The 26279-nt window shown below is 40.9% G+C and overlaps 1 protein-coding gene across 2 annotated transcripts in view; it reads left to right on the top strand.

The window, feature by feature from the left end:
• Positions 1-26279, top strand: part of ppat (phosphoribosyl pyrophosphate amidotransferase) — a 57189-nt gene that overhangs the window by 25644 nt on the left and 5266 nt on the right. For both annotated transcript variants that reach the window (XM_078548201.1, XM_078548209.1), the window contains exons 5-10: positions 1718-1863; positions 5575-5653; positions 13690-13841; positions 15571-15698; positions 20757-20978; positions 21282-21402. In XM_078548201.1, the coding sequence (XP_078404327.1) occupies positions 1718-1863; positions 5575-5653; positions 13690-13841; positions 15571-15698; positions 20757-20978; positions 21282-21402 (848 nt within the window). The remainder of the gene's footprint in view (positions 1-1717; positions 1864-5574; positions 5654-13689; positions 13842-15570; positions 15699-20756; positions 20979-21281; positions 21403-26279) is intronic.

Here is a 26279-nt window from a genome sequence, read left to right as displayed (position 1 = left end):
TAGGTGGTGGTGTTCCCATCTATCTGCTGCCCATGTCATTCTAGATGGTAGTGGTCGTGGGTTTGGAAGGTGCTGTCGAAGGAACCTAGGTGAATTACTGCAGTGCATCTTGTAGATGGTACACACTGCTGCTACTGTGCGTCAGTGGTGGAGGGAGTGAATGTTTGTGGATGTGGTGCCAGTCAAGCGGGCTGCTTTGTCCTGGATGGTGTTAAGCTTCTTGAGTGTTGTGGGAGCTGCACTCGTCCAGGCAAGTGGGGAGTTTTCCATCACACTCCTGACTGGTGCTTTGTAGATGGTGGACAGGTTTTGGGGAGTCAGGAGGTGGGTTATTCCTCGCACTATTCCTAGCCTCTGACCTGCTCTTGTAGCCACAGTATTTATATGGCTAGTCCAGTTCAGTTTCTGGTCAATGGTAACCCCCAGGATGTTGATAGTGAGGGATTCATTGATGGCAATGCCATTGAACATCAAGGGGCGATAGTTAGATTCTTTCTAAGGTCACTTTCAAATATTCCCAAAGAAGGTATGCCATAAATTAAGTTCCAAAATTCCTTGTAATTTGTGACTATATTTGGCTTCAAGGCAAAAGAATATTTAGGGGCAATAATTTCCAATATAAAAGTACTTCTACCCTAACCATCAAATGTAAGCAATGTTCAGAATTAATTTAATTGAAAAATACCTGTGGGCTGTAGTTCCATCTGATTCCTAGTCATGTGGAGAATCATCATTTTGGATTTCCCACTCTCTGCTTTGGAGTATCAGCAAATAATTCCATAGAGATTCCTGTAGATTAGCACTTGGACCAGTTCTGGGTGCTGATCAGAAGGTATGTGAGCCAACTAAAAACCAGTACTAACTTGAGTGCATAGATTTATTTCATTTTAGCTGCCAAACAGTAAATCAGGTGTATTATGTGACATAAATGAAAGGGATTCCTTTGGAATATGTCACCCATGGCTTAGCTAGTAGTACTCTCACCTCTGAGTTACAAGATACCGGTTCAAGTACCACTCCAAGTCTTGAGCAGAAAAATTAATTCTGACACTCTAGTGCAGTACTGAGGAAGTACTGTATTGTCAAAGGTGCCATCTTTTAGATGAAACGTTAAACCGAGGCCCCATCTGCCTGCTGAGTGAATGTAGAAGATCCCTTGGCATGATTTTGAAGAAGAGCAGGGGAGTTATACTGTGTTTTGGCCAATTATTTATCTCCTCCAGCAGCATAAAAAGCAGATTATCTGGTCATTAACACATTGCTGTTTGTGACGGTTTGCTGTGCACAAATTGGCTGTCACATTTCCTACATTATAACAGTGACGACACTTCAAAAGCCATTTCATTGACTGTAAAGCACTTTGGGACATCTGGTGGTCATGCAAAGCACAGTATAAATGCAGGTATGTCTATCTTGATGTTAAAATGCATCTGATTAAGAAAAGAAAATATCACAACAAATTCTGGCACCCGTATTGGTTTGGTATAGAAATAATATAATTGATTTGAGTGGGTATCACAACATTGTAAATCCCCCAAACTGGAGCACACAACTAGATGAAAAAAGTTCTGATGCTTTGTTATTTGTATCTTATCCTGATGAAATTGTGTGAAGTTTTTTCAAAGATAGTGCTCCATCAAAGCTGGCAACATGATTTTGGTGATTAATAGTTTGTAAAGAGGAGACTTAAATTATTGGTTTTTATCTTAATTTCTAGGATTAGAAATTTGATGACTGCAACACCTACCTCTTATTCAATGCTGCTTATGTACAAAGATGTGATTTATGCTGTCCGTGATCCTTATGGGAATCGTCCCCTATGTCTTGGCTGCCTTGTCCCAGTTTCTAAACTGCACAGTTCAGGTAAGAAGCAATCTAATTTATGAAAACAAATCTTAAATGGAAATAAGTCTAAGGCACATTCTGTAAGAAAATACTATCACATTTTTTTCTTCTTTTTAATTTGGCATAAAAATTTAAAATATATATTTTTGAAGTAGTAGTCTAGGACCCATTTCTAATCAATTGAAAAGATTTTTTTCTAATCTGTAGTGTTCTATAGGATTAAATTCAGGTTAGCAGTAGGGAATGTCACTGAAGTGTTTCATTTTTGCATCAAAAAATTATATCATGAAATGAAAAGCATTATTTTCATTTCCTGCACTGTTGTTCTTGCTGCTCCCCACCATTCCCCAGGTGGTTATAGACTCATAGAAGGAGGCCATTCAGCCCATCATGTCCACGCTGCTCAACAAAGATCTGACTACACTATTCCCATTTTCCAGCGCTCAGCCCATAGCCCTGGAGGCTATGGCAACGCAAGTGAATATCTAAATACTTCTTAAATGTTACGAGAGTTTCTGAATCATCCACCCTTTCAGGCAGTGAGTTCCAAACTCCCACCACCCTCTGGGTGAAAAAATTTCTCCTCAACTCCCCTCTTAGCCTTCTACCTCTTATCTTAAATCTATGCCTCCTGGTTATTGACCCCCCTACTAATGGAAAAAGTGCCTTCCTATCCACCCTATTTATGTCACTCATAATCTTATGCACCTCTATTAGGTCCCCTCTCAACCTTCGCTGCTCCAAGGAAAACAACCAGAGCCTATCCAATCTTCCCTCATAGCCCAGACCCTCCGGCCTAGGCAGCATCCTGGTAAATCTCCTCTGCACCTTTTCCAGTGCAATCACATCCTTCTTATAATGTGGATTCCAGAACTGCACACAGTACTCCAGTTGTGGCCTAACCAGCGTTTTATACCGTTCCAGCATTACCTCCCTGCTCTTGTGTTGTAGAAGGTGCTATCTTTTAGATGAAATGTTAAACCGAGGCCCCATCTACCTGCTGAGTGGATGGAAAAGATCCCTTGGCATGATTTTGAAGAAGAGGACTTAGTTTCTTTCCCAAAGGCCATATAGAGGTTTATAGATGAAAGCAAAGATGGTAAGTTTAATACATTGAAAAATTCCAATCGGCGTAGGTCAGTGGGAATAGGTTAACGAGTGGATTTAGTGGGATACATGCAGCAGAGCTTTGGATACTTATTGAAAAGCCAAATGCAGCAGATGCTGGAAATCTGAAATAAAAACAGAAAATATTGGAAATACTCATCAGGTCGGGCAGTATCTATGGAGAGAGAAACAGAGGACGAGATTTTCCGCACCCGCCTGCCGCCGCAATCTTCTGGTCCCGCCGCAAGTTAATGGACTTCTGGCTGGGGCGCTGCCTTGCCTGCAGCGGGTCCCGCCCGTGATGGAGCCAGAAAATCCCGGCCAGAGTTAGCATTTCAGGTCAACAGAACTGGGAAAGGTTAGAGATGTGATAGGTTTTGAGTAAGGGGTGGGTGGGACAAGCACTTAGAAAGGTTTGTGATGGGTTGGAAGACAGGAGAGATTGAATGACAAAAGTTAGCCTTACAGGGCCAATGGACTTGTAGATGGGGCAAGAAAGGAAACAAAAGATGTGCCTTGAGCAGTTGTGCTGCTGTCTGAAAGCAATAATAAGAGAAAAACGGGAAAATGCAAAGAAAAGGAAACAGTACACGGTCTGAAATTGTTGAACTTGATATTGAGTCCAGAGGCTGTAAAGTGCATAATTGAAAGATGACGTGCTGTTCCTTGAGCTTACTTTGGGCTTCACTGGAACAGTGCAACAGGCCAAGGATGGAGATGTCAGTGTGAGGGCAAGGTGGAGAATTAAAATGGCAGGCCACTGGAAGCATGGGGACATGCTTGCAGACTGAACAGAGGTGTTCTGCAAAGTGGTCACACAATCTGTGTTTTGGTGTCTCCATTGTAGAGGAGACCACATTGTGAGCAGCGAATATAGCATACTGAATTGAAAGAACTACATACAAATTGCTGCTTCACCTGGAATGGCTGTTTGGGGCCTTCAGCATTTGGGGATGGTGAGGAGAGAGGAGGTAAAAGGGCAGATGTTAAATCTCCTGCATTTGCATGGAAAGATGGGGTGGGAAGGGGGCAGGGTGTTGGTGTTTGAGGAGTGAACCAAGGCATCATGGAAAGAACAGTCCCTTTGGAATGCTGAAAGAGGGGGGAGAATGACATGTTTGGTGTTGGCATCACGCTGGAGGTGGCAGAAATGATGGAAAATGATCTGTTGAATACACAGGCTGGTGGGTTGGAAGGTGAATAGAAGGGGAACCTTATTGTTCTGGAAGGGAGGGGAAGGGACAAGAGCAGAATTGTGGGAAATGCAGTGGACACGGTTGAGGGCCTTGTCAACCATGGTTAGAGTTTATGGAGTAAGCAAGTGGGAGGCCTGTAAGAAAAACATTAAAAAGTAATCATGTTTAAGGATAACAAAATTAAACCTAAATAAAATGTTCCAGCAGTGGAAGAGCTACGGTAAGCACAGCTACAGCAATGTTCTTTGTAATAGATCATACAAGGGGTTAAAGTTGAGCTCAGGCTCAAACAGGATATGAAGAAAAGTTTCGTTAAGACTGAGTACATGGCTGGGGAAGGGGGAAGCAGTGGCAGAGTTTGTAGTAAATGCAAGAGATGATACCACTCTCCTTGGTGTTGAGCAGTAGGAGGTTTTGTCTTTCTTAGGATTTAATATCAGACAAGTCTGACAGCAGAGATGGAATTGGAAGAAGTGATGGAGAGCTGGGTATTAAGTATAGAAAATTGACTCTGTGTGGGAGATGATAGTGAAAAGAGAGGGAAGAGAGGCTATAGCTGCAAATGGATTGGTAGAAATAGAAAGTTACAAGGATGTTCTCATCGACCAGAATGACACTATAAGGCACTATATTTGCAGTCACAAGAAATGTCATCATGATTTTCACTGGAGTTATTTTTCACTGACAATGGATGAAGCCAGACTGGAGGGAAACGAAGAGGGAAATTTCAGGATAGATGAGCCCAGGGATGAAAAATGGACATGTTCAATAGCCTAAGAGAGCAAAGGGAAGTTAGAAATGGGGCGGTAGTTAGGGAGGACAGATGAATGAATGATGGAGAAGGCAGAATCATCTTTTGATCAGTCTGATAATAACAGTTTTGAAGGGTAAATGGACAACTTTGGTTCCCTTCGGAGCCAATGTGGGGAACATGCTGCTTCACATTGTACAGGGCGATGACACTATAGCACATTATACTTGTAGTTCCTCAAATCGGCTGTCCGAAAACTGGACAATTTTATGAGCTGCCATGTGTGAATTTTAATTCTTATTAAATAAGTAATAACTTGGGTTGTTTGGCTAGGTGCTGCATTGGCGTGGTGGCGTGCCGGTCTTTACCTGTGCTCTGAGTGGTCTGAGCAACCCTTGACTCGACCTGGCCCGAACCAGCCGACTTGACCTGGCCCAGCCTGAACCAACCGACCCAAAAACAGCAAAATCCAAAATCTGGCATTGACTCGTTCTAGAGGTTGCTGGTTTTGAAACACTAACTGTGTAACTTAACAGTCTTATAAAGTGTCAATACTACAGGTCAAAAAGCTTGAGAATTAAATTTAGGATTACTTATTAAGTATAATTTCTGCTAACTACAGAAACTTTGTACATTTTTATTTGGATTCTTTTGTGTCCTTTCTTTTGAACATAGGAGAATCAGTTACTGAAAAAGAAACTGAAGGATGGGTAGTTTCTTCTGAGTCGTGTGGTTTCCAATCTGTTGGAGCCAGGTGAGGCTGTTGGTTAACTTTACTAATGGTGGCAGTAGCCACCATTAATAAATGGTAGCATAGCACAAATAAATGCATATGTTTTTAAAAATGTTTTGAGAACTCGCCTGTTCATCTTTGAATAGTATGATGGGATTTTTTATGTTTACCTCAGCAAGCAGTTGGATCCTTAAAAGGTACTTCTGAAAATACACCCCTCACTCAGTACTATACCAGTCAGCCTAGATTATGTATAGTCATAGAATGGTTACGGCGCAGGAGGCTATTTGCCCCATTGTGTCTGTGCCAGCTCTCTGTAAGCGCTACTCACCCATTCCCTTGTCTTTCTTTCCCTGTAGCCCTGCAATTTTCTTTTCTTCAGATAACACGGAAACTAGGAGCAGGAGTAGACCATTCAGCCCTTCGAACCTGCTCCACCATTCAGTATGATCATGGCTGATCCTCTATCTCAAAGCCATATTCCCGCTTTCTCTCCATACCCCTTGATGCCCCTAATATACAAAAAATTATCAATTTCTTTCTTGAATATACTCTGACCTAGCCTCCACAGTCTTCTGTAGAGAATTCCACAGGTTGACCACTCTCTGAGTGAAGAAAGTTTTCCTCATTTCAGTCCTAAATGGCCGCCCTGTATCCTGAGACTGTGGCCCCTGGTTCTAGACTCCCCAACCAGGGGAAACATTCTCCCTACATCTAGTCTGTCTAGCCCTGTTAGAATTTTATACGTTTCAATCAGATCCCCTCTCATTCTTCTAAACCCTGGTGATTACAGGCCCAGTCGAACCAATCTTTCCTCATACGACAGTCCTGCCATCCCCGGTATCAGCCTAGTGAACCTTCGCTGCACTCCCTCTATGGCAAGAATATCCTTTCTTAGGTAGGGAGAACAAAACTGCACGCAATACTTCAGGTATGGTCTCACCAAGGCCTTGTATAACTGCAGCAAGGCATCCCTACTTCTGAACTCCAATCCTCTTGCAATGCAGGCCAACATACCATTTGCCTTCTTTATTGCTTGCTGCACCTGCCTATTTACTCTCATTGACTGGTGTACAAGGACACCAGATCCCTTAGTACATCCACTTTTCCCAATATATCACCATTTAAATAATACTCTGCCTTTCTGTTTTTCACACTGAAGAGTATAACTTCACATTTATCCATGTCATACTGCATCTGTCATGTGTTTGCCCACACACATAACTTGTCTAAATCGCCCTGAAGTCTCCTTGCATCCTCCTCACAGCCCTGCCCAGTTTTGTGTCGTCAGCAAACTTGGAAATATTGCATTTGGTTTCCTCATCCATTTATATATATATCGTGAATAGCTGGGGACCAAGCACTGATCCCTGCAGTACACCACTAGTCACCGCCTGCCATCCGGAAAAAGACCTATTTATTCCCATTCTCTGTTTCCGGTCTGTCAACCAATTCTCAATCCATGCCTGTATATTACCCCCGAGCCCATGTGCTTTAATTTTGCCCACTCGCCTCTTATGTGGGACCTTATTAAAAGCCTTCGAAATCCAAATATACCACATCCACTGGTTCTCCCTTATCTATTCTACTAGCTACATCCTCAAAAAACTCCAGTAGATCAGTTAAGCATGATTTCCCTTTCATAACCCATGCTGACTTTGTCTAATCCCGTTAATGCTTTCCAAGTGTTCTATTACCACGTCTTTTATAATAGACTCTAGCATTTACCCCACTACTGATAGGCTAACTGGGCTGTAATTCTCTTTTTTTTTTCTCTCCCTCCTTTTTTAAATAGTGGGGTTATATTTGCCACCTTCCAATCTGTAGTAACTGCTCCAGAGTCTATAGAATTTTGGAAGATGACCAACAATGCATCCAATAGTTCCAGGGCCACTTCCTTTAGTACTCTGGGATGTAGATTATCAGGCCCTGGGGATTTTTCAGCCTTTAACCCCATTAATTTCTCTAGCACCATTTTTTTTACTAAGACTGATTTTCTTCAATTCCTCCCTCCCACTAGATCCTTGGTTCCCTAACATTTCTGGGAAATTATTTGTGTCCTCTTTTGTGAAAACAGAACCAAAATACATGCTCAGTTCTTCTGCCGTTTCTTTGTTCCCCATTATAATTTCCCCCATTTCTGGCTGTAAGGGATCTATGTTTGTCTTCACTAATCTTTTTCTCTTCACACATTTATAGAAGCTTTTACAGTGAGTTTTGATGTTCCTGCAAGTTTACTCTCATACACCATTTTCCCCTTGATCAATCTTTTTGTCCACTTTTGCTGAATTCTAAACTGCTCCCAATCCTCAGGCTTGCTGCTGTTTCTAGCAATTTTGTGTGTCCTCTTTGGACCTGATACTATCCCTAATTTCTTTTGTAATCCATGGTTGACCCACCTTTCCTGTTTTATTTTTGCGCCAGACAGGAATGAATAATTGTTGTAATTCCTTAAATATTAGCCATTGCCTATCCACTGTCAACCTTTTTAGCAGGGTTCCCCAATCCATCATTGCTAACTTGCGTCTCATACCCTCGTAGTTCCCTTTATTTAGATTCAGGACCCTAGTTTCAGATTCAACTTCTTCACTCTCCATCCTAACGAACAATTCTATCATTTTATGGTCACTCTTCCCCAAGGGACCCTGCACAACAAGATTGTTAATTAATCCTTTCTCATTGCATAATACCCAGTCTAGGATAGCCTGCTGTCTAGTTGGTTCCTCAACATATTGGTCTAAAAAGCCATCACATACACATTCCAGGAAATCCTCCTCCACAGTATTATTGCTAGTTTGGTTTGTCAAATCTATATGTAGATTAAAGTCGCCCTTGATTACGGTTGTACCCTTATTGCATGCGTCTCTAATTTCCTGTTTAATGCCTTCCCTTACATCTCCATTACTGTTTGGGCCCATAGACAATCCCCACCAACGTTTTCTGCCCCTTGGTGTTTCTTATCTCCACCCAAACAGATTCTACATCATGATTTTCTGAGCCAATATCCTTCCTCACTATTGCATTGATTTTCTCCTTTACTAACAGTGCTACCACACCTCCTTTCCCTATTTGTCTGTCCTTCCTAAATATTAAATACCCCTGGATGTTCAGTTCCCATCCTTGGTCACCCTGCAGCCATGTCTCTGTAATTGCAACTATATCATAACCGTTTATATCTATTTGCGCGGTTAATTCATCTATCTTATTGCGAATGCTCCACGCATTAAGATACAATGCCTTTAGACTTGTCTTTTTAACTTTGTTAATCATCTTAGCTTTGTTTTGCACTACAACCTCATTTGTTTTTCACCCTTGTTTTTTCTGCCTTCCGCTTCTGCTTCTTACTTTTCTGTCTTTCATTTCTATCCTTGTTTCCCTGCTCAGGCTCCCATCCACCTGCCATTCTAGTTTAAACGCTCCCCAACAGCTCTAGTAAACAGCCGTACCCCCCCACACCCCTCGCTCCCCACCCCTACCCGAGAACATTGGTTCCTGTCCTGCCCAAATGCAACCCGTCCTGTTTGTACTGGTCCCATCCCACCTTCCCTAGATGGCACAGGAATCTGAATCCCTTCCCTCTACACCATTTCTTCAACCACGTATTCATCCGATATATCCTGTTATTTCTACTCTCGCTAGCTGGTAATAATCCTGAGATTACTACCTTTGAGGTCCTATGTTTTAATTTATGTCCGAACTCCCTATATTCAGCTTGTAGGACCTCACCCCTTTTTTTTTTACTTATGTCGTTGATACCAATATGTACCACGACCGTTGGCTGTTCGCCCTCCCCCTTCAGAATGCCCTACAGCCTCTTTGAGACATCTTTGACCCTGGCACCAGGGAGGCAACATACTATCATCTCTTTTGTGGCTGCAGAAACGCCTGTCTGTTCCCCTTACTGTTGAATCCCCTATCACTATAGCCCTGCCACTCTTCTTCCTCCACTCTTGTGCAGCAGAGCCACCCGTGGTGCCATGGACTTGGCTCCTGCTGCTTTCCCGAGAAGTCGGCTCCCCCAACAGTATCCAAAAAGGTATATCTGTTAGAGAGGGGGACAGCCACAGGGGACTCATGCACTACCTGCCTTCCTCTATGCTGCCCGGTGGTCACCCATCTCCTTTTCCTCCTGTTCAGTCTTTACCTGCGGTGTGACCACCTCACTGAATGTGCTGTCCACGGCAACCTCAGCATCGCGGATACTCCACAGTGAATCCACCCGCAGCTCCAGCTTCAAAATGTGGTTAGCCAGTAGCTGCAGCTGGACATACTTCCCGCACACATGGTTTCCAGGGACACTGGAAGTGTCCATGACTTCCCACGTAGCGCAGGAGGAACATATCCCGTGTGCGAGCTCTGCTGCCATGACTTCCGTTTAGATTAAGCTCGTTAGTCACACCCTTTAAAGAATACTAACTACGCTAGGGGCCTTACTCCACTCCAAACACTCCCACTACAGTCCAAAGTCCTCACCTTATTTTGTTTAAGCTAATGGACTGCAGCAGTTTAATTAGTAGAAAAAGTAGAAGCATTCACCTGACCCTACTTACCAATCAGCTGCCCCCCCTGAGTTGCGTCACTTTTTGAATCGTTACATTATTTCGAACTCCACCGCCTGAAGGTCCTGAGGGTACATCTCTCCTCTCTGGTCTCGGCTTCTGTTTCTCGCACTTTTTTATGCCGCTCTTACTGGCCTCCCCTCTCTGGTCTAAAACTCACCTTCTTCCAACCCTAACAGCAACTTTTAGTTAATTGCTAAATTGATGAAAGACTAGACTTTAGATAGAATTTAACCCTTAAACTCCCTCAGTCACCAATCTCCAACTGAAGCTCTCTACTGCAGCCAAACACAGCACTCCAGTTCACTTCCTTTTTAAAAGCCACAATTGAATCTGCCCCTCGACCACACTCTCAGGCAACGCATTCCAGATTCTAACCATTCACTGTGTAAAGAATGGGGAGTGGGCTATGTGGTGCCAATATTCCACAATGGCAATAAATCAGAACTAGGAAATTACACCCCCACTTCCTTGATTTAATTATAGGTAAAATGCTGGAACAGATTAATGCATAAACATTGATCACCTCAGATAAGGGGTTATTAGAGGGTCTTAACATTCCTTCTGGAAATGTAAATCCTGCCCAACCTGGTTAAAATGTTTGAGAAAGTCTCCTGGTTGGTTAAATCCTACGGGATTTTGTGTTGAGTAAGAAATTGGTGGCATTCTTGTAGATAGGTGCTGGTTGTTAATGGTAGCAACTCTGCTTGGGGACCAATTACTAATAGAGACCCCCCCCCCCCCCCAGGATCAGTGTTATGTATGAACATACATATGAACATATGAATTAGGAGCAGGAGTAAGCTACTTGGCCCCTCGAGCCTGCTCCACCATTCAGTAAGATCATGGCTGATCTGAATGTAACCTCAACCAACCTAACCCTAACCCTGATAACCTTTCACGCCTTGTTAATCAAAAATCTATCCAGCTCTGCCTTAAAAATATTTAGTGACTCTGCTTCCACTGACTTTTGAGGAAGAGAGTTCCAAAGACACTCAACCCTCACAAAAAAATTCTCATCTCTTGTCTTAAATGAGCGACCCTTTATTTATAAACAGTGACCCCTAGTTCTAGATTCTCCCACAAAAGGAAACATCCTCTCCACATCCACCCTGTCAAAACCCCTCAGGATTTTTAAAGGTTTCAATTAAGTAACCTCTAACTCTTCTAAATTCCAGTGGATACCAGCCTAACCTGTCCAGCCTTTCCTCATAAGACAACCTGCCCATTCCTGGTATTAGTCTCGTAAACATTCTCTGCACTGCTAACGCATTTACATCTTTCTTTAAATAAGGAGACCAGTACTGTACACAACACTCCAGATGTGGTCTCACCAATGCCCTGTACAACTGAAGCATAACCTCCTTACTTGTGTAATCAATTTCCCTCACAATAAATGATAACATTCTATTAGCTTTCCTAATTACCTGCTGTACCTGCATACTAAGCTTTTGTGATTCATTCACTAAGACACCCAGATCCCTCTGAACCTCAGAGCTCTGCAATCTCTCACCATTTAGATAATCTTTTTTATTCTTCCTGCCAAAATGAACAATTTCACATTTGCCCACATTATTTTCATTTGCCAGATCTTTGCCCACTCACTTAACCTATCTGTGTCACTTTGTAGTCACCTTATGTCCTATTTACAATTTACTTTCCTACATATCTTTGTGTCATCAGCAAATTTTGTAACCATTCCTTCGATCCCTTCATCCAAGTCATTTATATAAATTGTAAAAGGTTGAGGCCCCAGCACTGATCCCTGTGGCACACCACTCGTCACATTCTGCCAACCAGAAAAATACCCATTTATGCTAACTCTCTGCTTCCTGTTCGCTAGCCAATCTTCTGTCCATGCCAATATGTTACCACCCACACCATGAGCTTTTCTTTTCTGCAATAGCCTTTTGGAAATCTGAGTACAGTACATCCACCAGTTCCCCTTTATCTACAGTACATGTGACTCCTTCAAAGAGCTCCAATTTTTTGGTTAAACATGATTTCCCTTTTACAAAACCATATTGACTCTGCTTGATTGCCTTGAATTTTTCTAAGTGCCCTGCTATAACATCCTTAATAATAGCTTCTAACATTTTTCCTATGAAGATGTTAGGCTAACTGGCCTACAGTTTCCTGCTTTCAGTCTCCTTTTTTGAATAAAGGAGTTATATTTGCTATTTTCCAATCTAATGGTACCCTCCGTGAATCTAGGGAATTCAGATCATTTCTCTTCATTTTTACCAGTGTTTTGGGTAAAGACGTGCGAACCGTCCATAAATTTACAAGTGATACAAAAATATTTGTGGGCGCCAGGATTTTAAATGAGAAAAATAGATGATAGGTAGATCCAGATGTGCTGGAAAATGTGCCTGCGTCTGATATATGTCATTTAATGTCAACTGTGGCTCTATTGGTAACACTCCTGTCTCTAAGTCACAAGGTTTGGGTTAAGTCCCACTTCAGGGCTTGAGCACAAAAATCAAGGCTGACACACCATTATGGTACTGAGGGAGTGCTGCACTGTCAGATATGCCATTTTTTGGATGAGACATTAAACCAAGGCCCCATCTTCTACTTGGGTGGATATAAAAGGTCCCATGGCAATATTTCAAAGAAGAGCAGGAGAGTTATCCCTTGTAAAAGCAAAAAACTGCGGATGCTGGAAATCCAAAACAAAAATAAAAATACCTGGAAAAACTCAGCAGGTCTGGCAGCATCTGCGGAGAGGAACACAGTTAACGTTTCGAGTCCGTATGGCTCTTCAACAGAACTAAGTAAAAATGGAAAAGAGGTGAAATATAAGCTGGTTTAAAGTGGGAAGGAGGGGGGTGGGGTGGGGTGGGGGGTAGAGCTGGATAGAGGGCCAGTGATAGGTGGAGATAGCGAAAAGATGTCATAGACAAAAGGACAAAGAGGTGTTGAAGGTGGTGACATTATCTAAGGAATGTGCTAATTAAAGGTAGAAAGCAGGACAAGCAAGGTACAGATAGCCCTAGTGGGTTATCCCTGGTGTCCTGGCCAGTATTTATCCCTTAACCAACATAATATACAGATAACCTGTTCTTCTATGATCTCATTGCTGTTTGTGGGAGTTTGCTGTGTGCAAATTGACTGCCCTGTTTCTTATATTAAAACAGTAACCTTGCTTCAAAAGTAAATTATTGGCTGTAAAGTGCTGTGAGGCATCCAGTAATCATGAAAAGCACTATATAAATGCAAGTCTTAAATGTAGTGTTCTGTATAGTATTCTATTTTGAGTAGGACTAACACCACGTAGGGTTGCAAGTTCAAAGCTATTGAGTAGGACAGTTGAGCAGTCAATGAAACTGATTTTGAGAAAAACTTTACATTATGGTTACTCGTTTCTTAATAACTGCTACAGGGTGATCCATTGCTTCTTTGGTGTCATTTATAAATTTTGAGTGAGGGGCTTGGAAAGTCAGTAGTTACTGTTTGGTAGATCTTTTTAAACATTTTCCTCTGCCATTTTTCTAGATATTTTCGTGAAATATTACCAGGGGAAATTGTACAGATCTCTAAGAATGGTATCCAGACACTTGACCTTGTACCAAGGGCTGGAGGAGATTCACCTGCTTTCTGTATCTTTGAGTATGTTTATTTTGCCAGACCTGACTCCATATTTGAAGGTAATTCTAAATTTTCAACAATGCTTCACATCATTCTTAATTTTCTTGGATCTTGTTATATATTATAAATTGTTTTGTCCTTATTAAATCTTTAGCTGAAAGCTTTACTGTTATTGTAAAACAATTTGTTTTTGACTCTCTTTGTAAGATAGAATTTAATTGCATTGTTACAAATTGCCCTGTGAAGGATCCAAAAATGCAATCGGGGATGCATCTGCCTGCTGCCCTCCTTTTAATTTTGGCCCACATAATTTTTGAGTTAGTTTGTCAAGAATGTTAAAAGGTAGTATTTAATAAAATTTCTTATTCTCATCATGATATACAAGAACACAAGAAAAAGGAGCAGGAGAGACCACATAGCCCATCAAACCTGCTCTGCCATTCATTTCGATCATGGCTACTCTTGGGCTTCAACTCCATTTTCCTGCCCGCTCCCCATAATCCCTTAATTCCCTGAGAGACCAAAAATCTATTTATCCCAGCCTTAAATGTATTCAATGATGGAGTATCAACAAGCCTATAGGGTACAGAATTCCAAAGATTCACAACCCTTTCAGAAAAATCATTTCTGCTTATCTCCTAAATGCTTGGCCCCATATCCTGAGACCATGCCCTATGTTTTAGATTCCTAACCAACGGAAACAATCTCTCAGCATCCACCCTACCAAACCCCTTCAGAATTTTGTAGATTTCAATGAGATTGCCTCTGATTCTTCTAAAGTCCAGAAAATATAAGCCCAGTTTACTCAGTGTCTCATCATAGGACAACCCCCTCATCCCAGGGACCAATTTAGTGAATTTTTGCTATACCACCTCCAATGCAAGTATATCCTTTCTTAAATGTGGAGACCAAAACTACACACAGTTCTTCAGATGTGGTCTCACCAAAACCCTGTACAACTGTAGCAAGACTTTTTTTTTACTCTTGTACTCCAACTTTTAATAAAGGCCTTCCTAATTGTTTGCTGCACCCGCATGCTAACTTTGTGTTCCTTGTATAAGCAAACCCAAGTCTCTTTGAACATCAACACTTAAGTTTCTCACCTTTTAAAAAAAATATTCTGCTTCACCTTTTAAAAAAAATTCTGTTTTTTTTATCCTTAACACTTCTGTATATTATACTGCATCTGCCACCTTGTTGCCCATTCGCTTAACCTATCTATATCTCTTTGCAGCCTCTCTGTGTCCTTCCCACAGCTTACTTTTCCACCTAGCTTGGTATCATCAGCAAACTTTGATACATTATTCTGTCTTTTCATCCAAGTCATTAATATAAATTGTAAATAGCTGAGGTCCCAGCACTGATTCTTGCGGCACTCTACTATTCACTGTCTGCTAACTTGAAAAAGCCCCATTTATGTCCAATGTCTGCTTTCTATCCATTAACTAATCCTCTATCCATACTGATATATTACCCCCAACTCCATGAGCCCTTATCTTGCCCAATAACCTTTTGTGCAGCACCTTATCAAATGCCTTTTGGAAATCCAGGTATACTACATCTACTGGTTCCCCTTTACCTACCCTACTAGTTACATCCTGGCTTATACACTTAATCTTACTAAAACTCCAACTTCAAAACGAAATTGTCACATAATAATGGTACTTGTATAGTTATGCAAAAAAGAAATGTTATCCCAGATTTGCATTTCATGTAGCCAGGTAAATCTGTACTTTCAGTGTAATTGAACTGTATTTACTTGCATATCATTTTCCTTTAATTCATAAGGACAGATGGTATATACAGTCAGGCAGCGTTGCGGGCGGCAGCTTGCCGTTGAGGCACCTGTCGATGCAGACTTGGTCAGCACCGTTCCAGAATCTGCAACTCCAGCAGCACTTGGTTATGCACAAGAGGTATGTAACGAGCCCATAAACTAGTGGCAAACAGAAATACAATTACTTAGAATCATAAAATGATACATAATGGGCTATCTGGATCACCTTACCTGTGCTCCGTAAGCACTGCTATGCTCGCTTCCCAGGGCTCTAGATTTTTTTTCCCCTTCCAGTATTTATCCAATACTCTTTTGAAAGTTACTGTTGAATCTGCTTCCACAACAACCCATTTTGCTTCTTTTTAAAAAGTAGTTTTCTATGTGTCTTCTGATTATTGACCCTTCTGCCAGTGAAAACAGTTGCTCCTTTGTTTAGTCTGTTAAACCACTTCATAATATTGAACACCTCTATCAGATCTCCTTAAACTTCTCTGCTCTCAGGAGAGAAACCCCATCTTCTCTAGTCTGTCCTCATAACTGAAGTTCCTCATCCCTGGTACCATCCTAGTAAATCTCTTCTGCCCGCTTTTTTAATAATCTTATCAATTTGTCTTGTCACCTTCAAAAGATTTGTGTACATGCACTCCCTTTAAAATTGTATAATTTAGTTTAAATTGTCTCTCCTCATAGCAAATATATCGCTTCTCTGTGTTAAATGTTATCTCTTTTTTCCCATTTCACCAATTGTTGATGTTCTCCTGAGGTCCGTTACTGGCTTCCTCGTTATTTATGAGTTTTGTGTCATGTGCACACTTTGAAATTATGTCCTTTACATCCAAATCTCTAGGTAAATGACAATGGACCAGAATATGGGAAGAAAATAGAATTTGAGCATAAACTAGCAAGAAATATAAAAATAGATTGTCACAGCTTTTAAGAGTAACAAAAGTAAAATGTTGGTTCTATAAGAACTGAGACAGGAGGAATTATAATGATGAATAATGAAATGGTAGAGCCGTTAAACAAGTGTTTCTGTAACTGACTTCACAGTTGAAAACACACAGCATACCAAAATAGTGGGATACCAAGAGGCTATTTAGAGTGAGGAACTTTACGTAGTTAATATCAGTAGAGGGAAAAGTACTACAGAAACAAATAGGACCAAAATCTGACACATCTCCTCAACCTGATGGTCTACATGCTATAGTTCTAAAAGAGATTAATGCAGAGATAGTGGATGCTTCTAGAATGGTCTCAAATTCTAGAACGGTCCCAGGGGATTGAAAGGTACCAATTCTAACACTGCTTTTTAAGAAAGGAGGAAGAGAGAAAACAAATAACTTGCAGGCTGGTTAGCCTGATTAGGGGCTGAATTTTTTGGCTGACATGTGGGTGGCAGAGCCCGCACGTCAGCACTTAAAATGTCACGAGAGCGTCCCAATGTCAGCGCGCAACATCACGATATTTAGGTCGGCGGGCGCGCTATGCAGCGCGACACGCGCCCGCCATTAATTAAAGGCCTTCTTAAGGCCCTTAAGTCAGCAATTGACGACGATTTTGAGGAGCCCGTGCGAACTTCGGCTTGGCGGGTAAGTGATTGGTAAGTGATCCACTGGTGGGTTGAGGTTTGATTTTGGATTTTAATAAGTTTAATAAAGTTTTTGTGTACCTTATTAACATGTCCCATCTCATGTGACATTTTCACATGAGGGGGACATGTTAATGATTTTTTTATTTTTCTATTTTTAAATTTTCAGTGATCTCCTTGAGGCACCACTTAGCCTCTTGCAGTTGGGGAATTCACCCCCCCCACCCCCCCCCCCCACCTCCCCGCCTGCATAGGAAGCACATAGTGCTTCCTGTCGGGCATCACGCTGGGCGGGCCTTAATTGGCCCGCCCACGTAAAATGGTGGCGGGGCCCGTTTCAGTGGTGGCGATCGGCTGCCCACCCACCACTGAGTCGGTCAAGCCCGCCCGCCTGTCAAGGGCAAAATTCAGCCCTAGTTGTCAGGAAAATGCTCATCTATTATTAAGGAGTTGTTAATACGGCACTTAGAAGCATCAACATGGTTTTATGAAAGGGAAATAGTGTCTGATAAATTTAGTACAGCATTTTTTTTGAGGTGTCACAACACACTGGGGACAGTGCGCTGTAATATCAAGCCCCACCCCGAGCCACGACAAATGCAAGAAGGTTTGATCAAACCACCAGATTGCCCCAATTCTACCTAACTGTTTAATTTGGGTTAACAGAATATGAGCACCAGGTTTGTAAACTTAATAAGTAAATAACTTTATTGAACAAACTGTCGTTAACCAGTGGCAAAAGAAAGAAATATAAACTGCTAATTTTTTATTCTATAACCTAAACTCTACCCCTTCTTAAATCCCTATACACACAAGACACATGATTTTAAGGGTGGGATAAAACTGTTCAATAGCAACAATTCCGGAGTACAGGATTTGATTGATTGATGTCTTCCAAATTCCTTTTAGTTCCTGTTGATGACATGAGGTGGCCTTCCAGCATTTTCAGTATTTAGTTCACTGGTTGAGCACTTGCCTTCCAATGTCTCTAACAGTGATTTTCCCCTTTGCCTCTTGACAGGGGTTTTCAGAGAGAGAGCAGGTTATAGGGGTATGAGAAGAAAAGCCAGCTAGCTATTATTCTGGAATTACTGGAATCTTCCACACACAGGAGAAAGAGGTTTAAGGTCTTGTTCCTTTCAGGCTAGGAGCTGCACTGCTCTCACACGCAATCTGGTCAGCAGCCAATTAAAACATTGTTGTCAGGCAGCTCCCTTGGCCCAGGACTCCTTTCTGGCAGCATCCTTTCATGGCACAGTCTGCAGGACTGCTACATTATATCTCTCATCCTGTTCCAGTGGACATGTCCTTCAAACTGCAGCCATTGTAATTTTAATCCACAGTCCAACAGAAAATAAAAAGATGTGTTCTTTACAACAGTCCAACAGAAGTAAAAAGATATGTTTCTTAGAGGCTGTAACTAATGATAAACAAACGTGAGCCAGTGGATTTATCATATTTGAGTTTCCAAAAGGTATTTAACAAGTTGCGACCTAAAAGATGATTACACAAAATAAAGGCTCATTGGGCTGGAGATAATATATTCATGTGGCTAAAGGATAAAGGTTAATAGACAAAGAGTTGGGATAAATAGGATGTTTTCAAGTTGACAAGCTGGATCAGTGATGTGGTCTCAGCTATTTACAAACTGTATTAATGACTTGGTTGAAGGTACTGAAAGTAATGTATCCCAGTTTGCTGATGACAGTAAGCTGTGAGATAAGTGAGTAGGCAACAAAAGTGGCAGATGGAGTATAGTATAGGGAAATATGGGATTATTCACTGTGGTAGGAAGAATAGAAAAACAATGATTTTTAATTTGAGAAACTTTTAAATGCCGATGTTCAGATTTTTTTGTGTCTTTGTACAAGAAACAAAGAAAGTTAGCATGCAGGTATTGCAGGCAAATGGGAAGGCAAATAACATGTTGGTGTTTTTTTTGCAACGGGGCTGTAGTACAATAGTAGGGCAGTCTTGCTACAGTTTACATGTCTTTGGTGAGACTACACCTGGAGTACTGTGCACTGTTTCTTATCTAAAGAAGGATATACTTGCTTGGAAGAGGTTCAGCGAAGGTTTACAAAAATGATTCCTCGGATGAGGGAGTTGTCCTATGATGAGAGGTTGAGTAGATTGGATTTATGCTCCCTGAAATTTAGAAGAATGAGAGGTGATCTTGCAAGATTCTGAGCAGGCTTGACCTTATATATGCTGAGAGATTGTTTCCCCTGGCTGGGGAGTCTAGATTGGTAGCATAGTCTCAGAATAATGGGTCAATCATTTAAAACTGAGAGGAAGGGGAATTTCTGAATATTTGGAATTCTCTAACCCAGACGGTTGTGGATGTTCAGTCATTGGGTGTATTCAAGGCTGAGAGAGATTTTTGGCTTCTAGCGGAATGACAGGACATAGAGATCAGATGGGAAATTGGAATTGAAGTAAAAGATCAGCTGTGATCTAATCGAATGGTGGAGCAGGCTTGAAAGGCCATATAGCTTACACTACTGTATAGTTTTCTCCAGTCTGAAAACACATGTTCATCACTTACTCTGCTTTCTGTCCCTCAGCCAATTTCATCCATACTGTCACTTTCCCTTTAATTGCATAGGCTTTAACTCTGCCAACACAAAATGTCTTTTGAAAGTCTAAAGAAGGATATACTTGCTTGGAAGAGGTTCAGCGAAGGTTTACAAAAATGATTCCTCGGATGAGGGACTTGTCCTATGATGAGAGGTTGAGTAGATTGGATAAGGAAGTGTCACACAGTGTCAACCACAATACCCTCATTAACATTTTCCATTACTTTAACTGAAATCATTTGGATTTCTAAACTTTGACTAAGTAAAACTGTAGTATTATGAATGTTGCGTTTGTACTAAGTTTTAGTGGTGTAAATAGTGGCAAAGGCTCCCTCAGAGTAACAGGTGATTGACAACCTGAGGGGAAATAATTTGTTTCTTTCCCGTTATTCTTTTTGTTTTTCTTTTTTTTCTTTCATGGGATGTGGATTTTCTGGCGAGGCCAGCATTTGTTGCCCATCCCTAATTGCCCTTGAACTGTGTGGCTTGCTAAGCCATTTCAAAGAACGGTTAAAAAGTCAGCCACATTGCTGTGGGTCTGGAGACACTTGTAGGACAGACCAGGTAAGGATGGCAGATTTCCTTCCCTAAATGACACTAGTGTACCAGATAGGTTTTTACAACAATCAATGAGAGTTGTCATAGTCACGATTACTGAGACTAGCTTTTGTTAGTACCTGATTTATTAATTGAATTTAAATTCCACCAGCTGCTGTGGTGGGATTTGAACATGTGTCCCCAGAGCATTAGCCTGGGCCTCTGGATTACTAGTACATTGACATTAACACTACACCGCTGTCTCTGCCCTTCCACACATCTCCTCCCTCACCTTACACTCTCTTCTGCCCTCTCTACCCCAGCCCCCCCACCCTGGTCCACTGTCTCTTCCCCACCCCCCTCCCAATCCCTATCTTATTCCTGTTCTAGCAGTTAATTTGGATGCTTTAAGAGCAGATGAGTGTCATGGGTAATGTTCGAAAGAAGTGATAGGTTAACTTTAAATTGTTCATTTTCTGTATCTCTGTTACAGGCAGGACTTCCTTATGTAGAAGTACTCTGTAAAAACCGATATGTGGGGAGAACATTCATTGAACCAAATACAAGATTGCGGCAACTTGGAGTGGCACAAAAATTTGGAACCTTGAGTGATAATTTTGCTGGGAAGCGGATTGTGCTCATCGATGATTCGATTGTGCGTGGAAATACTATTTCTCCAATCATTAAAGTCCTGAAGGAAGCAGGTGCCAAAGAGGTATTAGAAAGGATGTCTTGAAGTTATAATTTCTTAAAATTGAAAAGGACCATGATATATGTGCATTAACATGAAATTGAATGTTTAGACAAATTTAAGTATCCAATTTAAAAAAAAGTTTTTAAAAAATTGATCTTGTCCATATGATTTTTGTGCTTTGTTTACTTGAGGCATTTCATGTTTTTAAATGATGTAACACCTTAAATAATCATCCAAAAATGGATTTCAGTTGGTTGTTTTTCTTCAGCTGAGAAGCAAAGAATATCAATTGGGTTTCTTATCTTTCTTAAAATGCTTTTATAGGTACACATCCGTGTCGCTTCACCTCCAATAAGATTTCCTTGTTACATGGGAATTAACATTCCAACAAAAGAAGAACTGATTGCCAACAAACCAGAATTTGAAGACCTTGCAGGCTATATAGGTTTGTTGAGATTTCTGTTTGCAAAGTAGAATTTACAATGCGAGAAGAATTTACTATCAATCTGGTAGTGTTGGTGGTAAAGTAATGGACCTCTTAGGGTTTCACTGTGGCTTTTTAGGGAGGGAGTGGTAAAATTGTATTGGAATGCTTTTTTTGTTTGACTTATTAATGGTGGACCTGTGTTCATTAGCATAGTGTTACAACCAGGGGAGGACGGGTGCAGCTGAATTTTTGCTAAAGCTAGTTTGTCTGATTCTGTCTCTATGCTTACGTCTGTCTCCTCCAATTCAATTTCCAGATTGTTGGCCACTAGTTTTTGAATTTCAAGTTTCCTAGCTTTTGGTTGGATTTCTATTTCTAAATATCTAGCCACACTCTTCAATTCTTCAATGCATAGAGCCTTTAAACTTTTCCAAGTTACTTCAACCTGTTCTAGAAAAGCACTAGCTTCGAAAGTGGACATTTTATAAGTACTGTAACACTGTACACAAGAAAATCTGGACTGGAGTTTTTAAATTGATATCTAGGGGTTAATTTAGTTCCTACTTCCAATACCTCTTATGTCTGTGGGTTCAAATCCAGACACTAGCCCCCAAATATCTGTTATGACCAAGTGAGGATGGGTGCAAGGACTCCCTATTTTTCCTCACTCCTCAGTTGTTTGTAATAGTTTTTTAAAAAAATTTGAGTTTAAACACATATGGGATTAATATTTATTGTGCTTAAAAAAAACCCTCAAGTAAAGATATTAAAAAGGGTAAATGCACATGCTGCCTGTTGCAACACATACACAAGCATGCAAAACTACAAGTTACAAAATAGAGGATGTTAACTTTTTTGGCCAAATTAAGATTCAACAATAAAAGGCAAAGAAATAAAGAATTCACTGATTATGAGTCCTTTGCTGTTGTTCATGGCTAAGGTGGTATAGTCCTTGGCTTTTCTTCCTGGAAACACTGCTTTTGAATTTGAAGTCATCTTTCGAATTTCTCTGGCTGTTATCCATGGTACGATATAAGCAGGCAGGGCCTAGCTTAATTGAAAGAGAGAGGCAAGCAGCTTTGTTGCTGCCTTCAGATGTTCCTTTTCTAGACTGCCTCAAAGTCAGCAGAGTTTTATAATAAAAGACTTTCAAAAATCAGAATTTTGCTCATGTGGCGACTGGCCATTGATACGCAATGGAAAACAATCGATAGTCTATTCATGTCAACGAAGGAGTTTCCGCCTCTAATGGTCAAAACCACCAACCTACAATAGCGGCAGATAGGGGCCCTTAGCACTTCCCTTGTAAATAATCAGTTTTGAGAGTTCTCCTTTGTTACCTGGTAGTCACGGGGACAGAGAATCTGAGATCTTATTGCCCTAGTTGTTTTGGGGTAAGTACTGACAAGGGCAGGCGTTACATTCCACAAGGATGTGGTCTAGCATGTTCATGTTAGAAACTTCAGGAAGCTTGGCCAGCTTGCAGTCCCAAATGTCAGGTTACTTGTAGCAGCCATTTTAAATCAGTGTCTTTGTTTTAACGGTTGAAACTGCCTTTTTAAAAATGTTCCATACGAGTCCAGCAGATGAATTTGAAATTTAATATTTGACATCAACACACCTCTGTAACAATAGCACCTGAAAGCATAGTTTCACCCTTGACACATGTTCCGTGGAGCAGCCAAATTAGTATTGCCTACACCGGCATTATAGCGCACATTTATTATCCCTTTGTCATAAATGTGTAGCCTATCAAATGTTTTTGAAAATCTAAATTGACCATATCCATTGTAGTTCCTAGATCTGTACTATTTATTTTTCTTCAAAGAATTCTGTAAAAATGGTCAAGCATGCTAGCCTTTTAGAAATCTCACTCCCTCTTCCCTGCATCCCCTCCCCCGCCCCCCAACTGACTAGTCCCAATTGGTTTATTTTTCTGTGTTTCTCAACTTCTTGCTTCTTGACTTTATTTCTGTGACATTCATGACCTTCCAGTCTTCAGCAGAATTTCCTTTCCAGAAGAACTGTGCAAAATTACAGCCAGAGCTTTTACTATTTCTCCCCAAGTTTCCCTTAGGATACTCAAATATAAACTATCATGTCCTGGTAATTTGTCTATCTCAGATTTGAGTAACTAATAACATCTATTTTTGAATTAAAACCTCCACTAAATGTTTTACGCTCATTGCTGGTGATTCAGCAATTTCATTTATCATCTCCTGTGTGAAACTGACATAATTTACTTTCTTTTTTGTATCATCCCTTCATTAATTCACCAGTATTCATTATTCCTCCCTTTATATCTCACCATCCTTTTACAACTAATTACTTACAAAAAGCCTTTCACCGAATCATAGTGCAAAAGAGGCCCTTCGGCCCATTGAGTCTGCACCAACACGTGAGAAACACCCGACCTACCTACCTAATCCCATTTACCAGCACTTGGCCCATAGCCTTGAATGTTATGACGTGCCAAGTGCTCATACAGGTACTTTTTAAAGGATGAGGGGCAAGCTGCCTCTACCACCCTCCCAGGCAGTGCATTCCAGACCGTCACCACCCTCTGGGTAAAAAAGTTTTTCCTCACGTCCCCCAAACCTCCTGCCCCTCACCTTGAACTTATGCCCCCTTGTGACTGACCCTTCAACTAACGGGAACAGCTGCTCTCTATCCACCCTGTCCATGCCCCTCATAATCTTGTACACCTCGATCAGGTCGCCCTTCAGTCTTCTCTGCTCCAACGAAAACAACCCAAGTCTATCCAACCTCTCTTCATAACTTAAATTTTTCATCCCAGGCAACATCCTGGTGAATCTCCTCTGCACCCCCTCCAGTGCAATCACATCCTTCCTATAACGTGGCGACCAGAACTGCACACAGTACTCCAGCTGTGGCCTCACCAAGTTTCTACACAACTCCAACATGACCTCCCTACTTTTGTAATCTCTGCCTTGATTGATAAAGGCAAGTATCCCATATGCCTTTTTCACCACCCCACTAACATGCCCCTGCCTTCAGAGATCTATGGACACACACGCCAAGGTCCCTTTGTTCCTCAGAACTTCCTAGTGCCATGCCGTTCATTGAATACTTCCTTGTCAAATTACTCCTTCCAAAGTGTACCACCTCACACTTTTCAGGGTTAAATTCCATCTGCCCATTTGACCATCCCGTCTATATCTTCCTGTAGCCCAAGACACTCAACCTCACTCTTAACCACCTGGCCAATCTTTGTGTCATCCGCAAACTTACTAATCCTACCCCCCACATAGTCATCTATGTTGTTTATATAAATGACGAATAATAGGGGACCCAGCACAGATCCCTGTGGTACGCCACTGGACACTGGCTTCTGATCACTAAAGCATCCTTCTGTCATCACTCTCTGTTTCCTACAACTAAGCCAATTTTGAATCCACCTTATCAAATTACCCTGTATCCCATGTGCCTTTGCCTTCTTTATAAGTCTCCCATGTCCCTTTTATTTTTGCTAATTTTCCCCCAGGCTCCTTCCTGAACCATTCTAATCCTCTGTTTTGTAGCTTTCTAACGTAAATTTGTTTCGGTTTTCTTTTCCATTATCTACCCTTTTGGTTCTTAAGGTTTTTCTCCTTTTAAAACACTACTTGCATTTTTATAGTGCCTTACTGCTTCATCAGAATGTCTAAAAATGCTTTATTCCAGTCAAGTTTCATTTGAGCTTAACCCTTTTCTATTCTTAATATTAAACCTAATAAGGGTCACTGTTGCCCAGTTGTTGCCTTAATTTGCCTCCTTTCTTCATTTCACTACCAAAAACCAGAGTAAGTAGTGTCTCCTTTCTCATTGGAGCAGCAATCTGTCTTGAGCATATTGCAAAATTACCCTCCCTTTTCTCACCATAACCATGTTCCCAATCCCAGTTTACTTTCAGATAATGTAAAAAGTTCTTCAGCTCTTACCACTTTTTTAATACGTCCCCCTTTAATCTGTCTACAATTATCCTTAATTTCTTCTCCACTGCTAATCCAGGTAATGTGGTAGAAGGGTTGAAAAAGATCCCTTGCTGCAATTCAGTTGAATACAAAGGAATTCTACTTGAGCTACTTCTCAATTTAAATCCTTATATCTGCTATGATGTTTTTCTATTTAATACTGCATACTTTCTCTTGTTCTTCTCTCCTTGTCCCTTTTGAAAGTTTTATACTCAGATATATTTAATTGCCAGTCCGGGTCTAGCTGCAACCACATTTCAGTTATTGCTTTTATGTCATGATTTTAGTTTGAATCATTAGTTTGGCAATTTTTCATTTTATGGCTTTCCCATATTCTGATTAATTCTTCCTTTATTATCTTGTCTAATTCAATTTTTCTATCACCTTAATGCCTGTACATCTACAGCTGAATTCCATGTTCCCACTTGGGAGCAGCAGTTTCAGCAAACCATAGTGGGAATTTGAGAGTACAATCACTGACTTTCTATCCATTAAAATTAATCAGGAAAATTACAGATTGCACTTCCATTGTTTTCCACCAAAGTCTTCTCTTGAGTGCAAGTAACCTAAGGCTTACTCCCCATTCCAATCTTTGTGAGCAATACTGGATTACATAAATGGGTGCATAAAAATACTGTGTGATGGTGAAATTTGAGTAAAATGTAATACCTTTGCACATGAGACAGTAGCAAATAGTAATCTATCAATCTATCATCAAATTTAGTGTTACAAGTTTGTATACGATAGATAATTTATTGAGTTCAGTAGTGTTGGTTGCTGTTGTAAGCGAAATGTGTGTCTTTGTTTTAAGGAGAATTGGCTCTTGGTGCTCAATATCAACTTGCATGGTAGCAATCAATTGTTTGTAAGCTGTCTGGAGAAGGGAAATAGTGGAATTTTATTCTGTTAAGACACTTTACA

The sequence above is a fragment of the Cetorhinus maximus genome, chromosome 1 (assembly GCF_964194155.1).
Source record: "Cetorhinus maximus chromosome 1, sCetMax3.hap1.1, whole genome shotgun sequence".
Classification (NCBI taxonomy): domain Eukaryota; kingdom Metazoa; phylum Chordata; class Chondrichthyes; order Lamniformes; family Cetorhinidae; genus Cetorhinus; species Cetorhinus maximus.
This window is presented reverse-complemented; position numbering and strand designations above follow the sequence as displayed.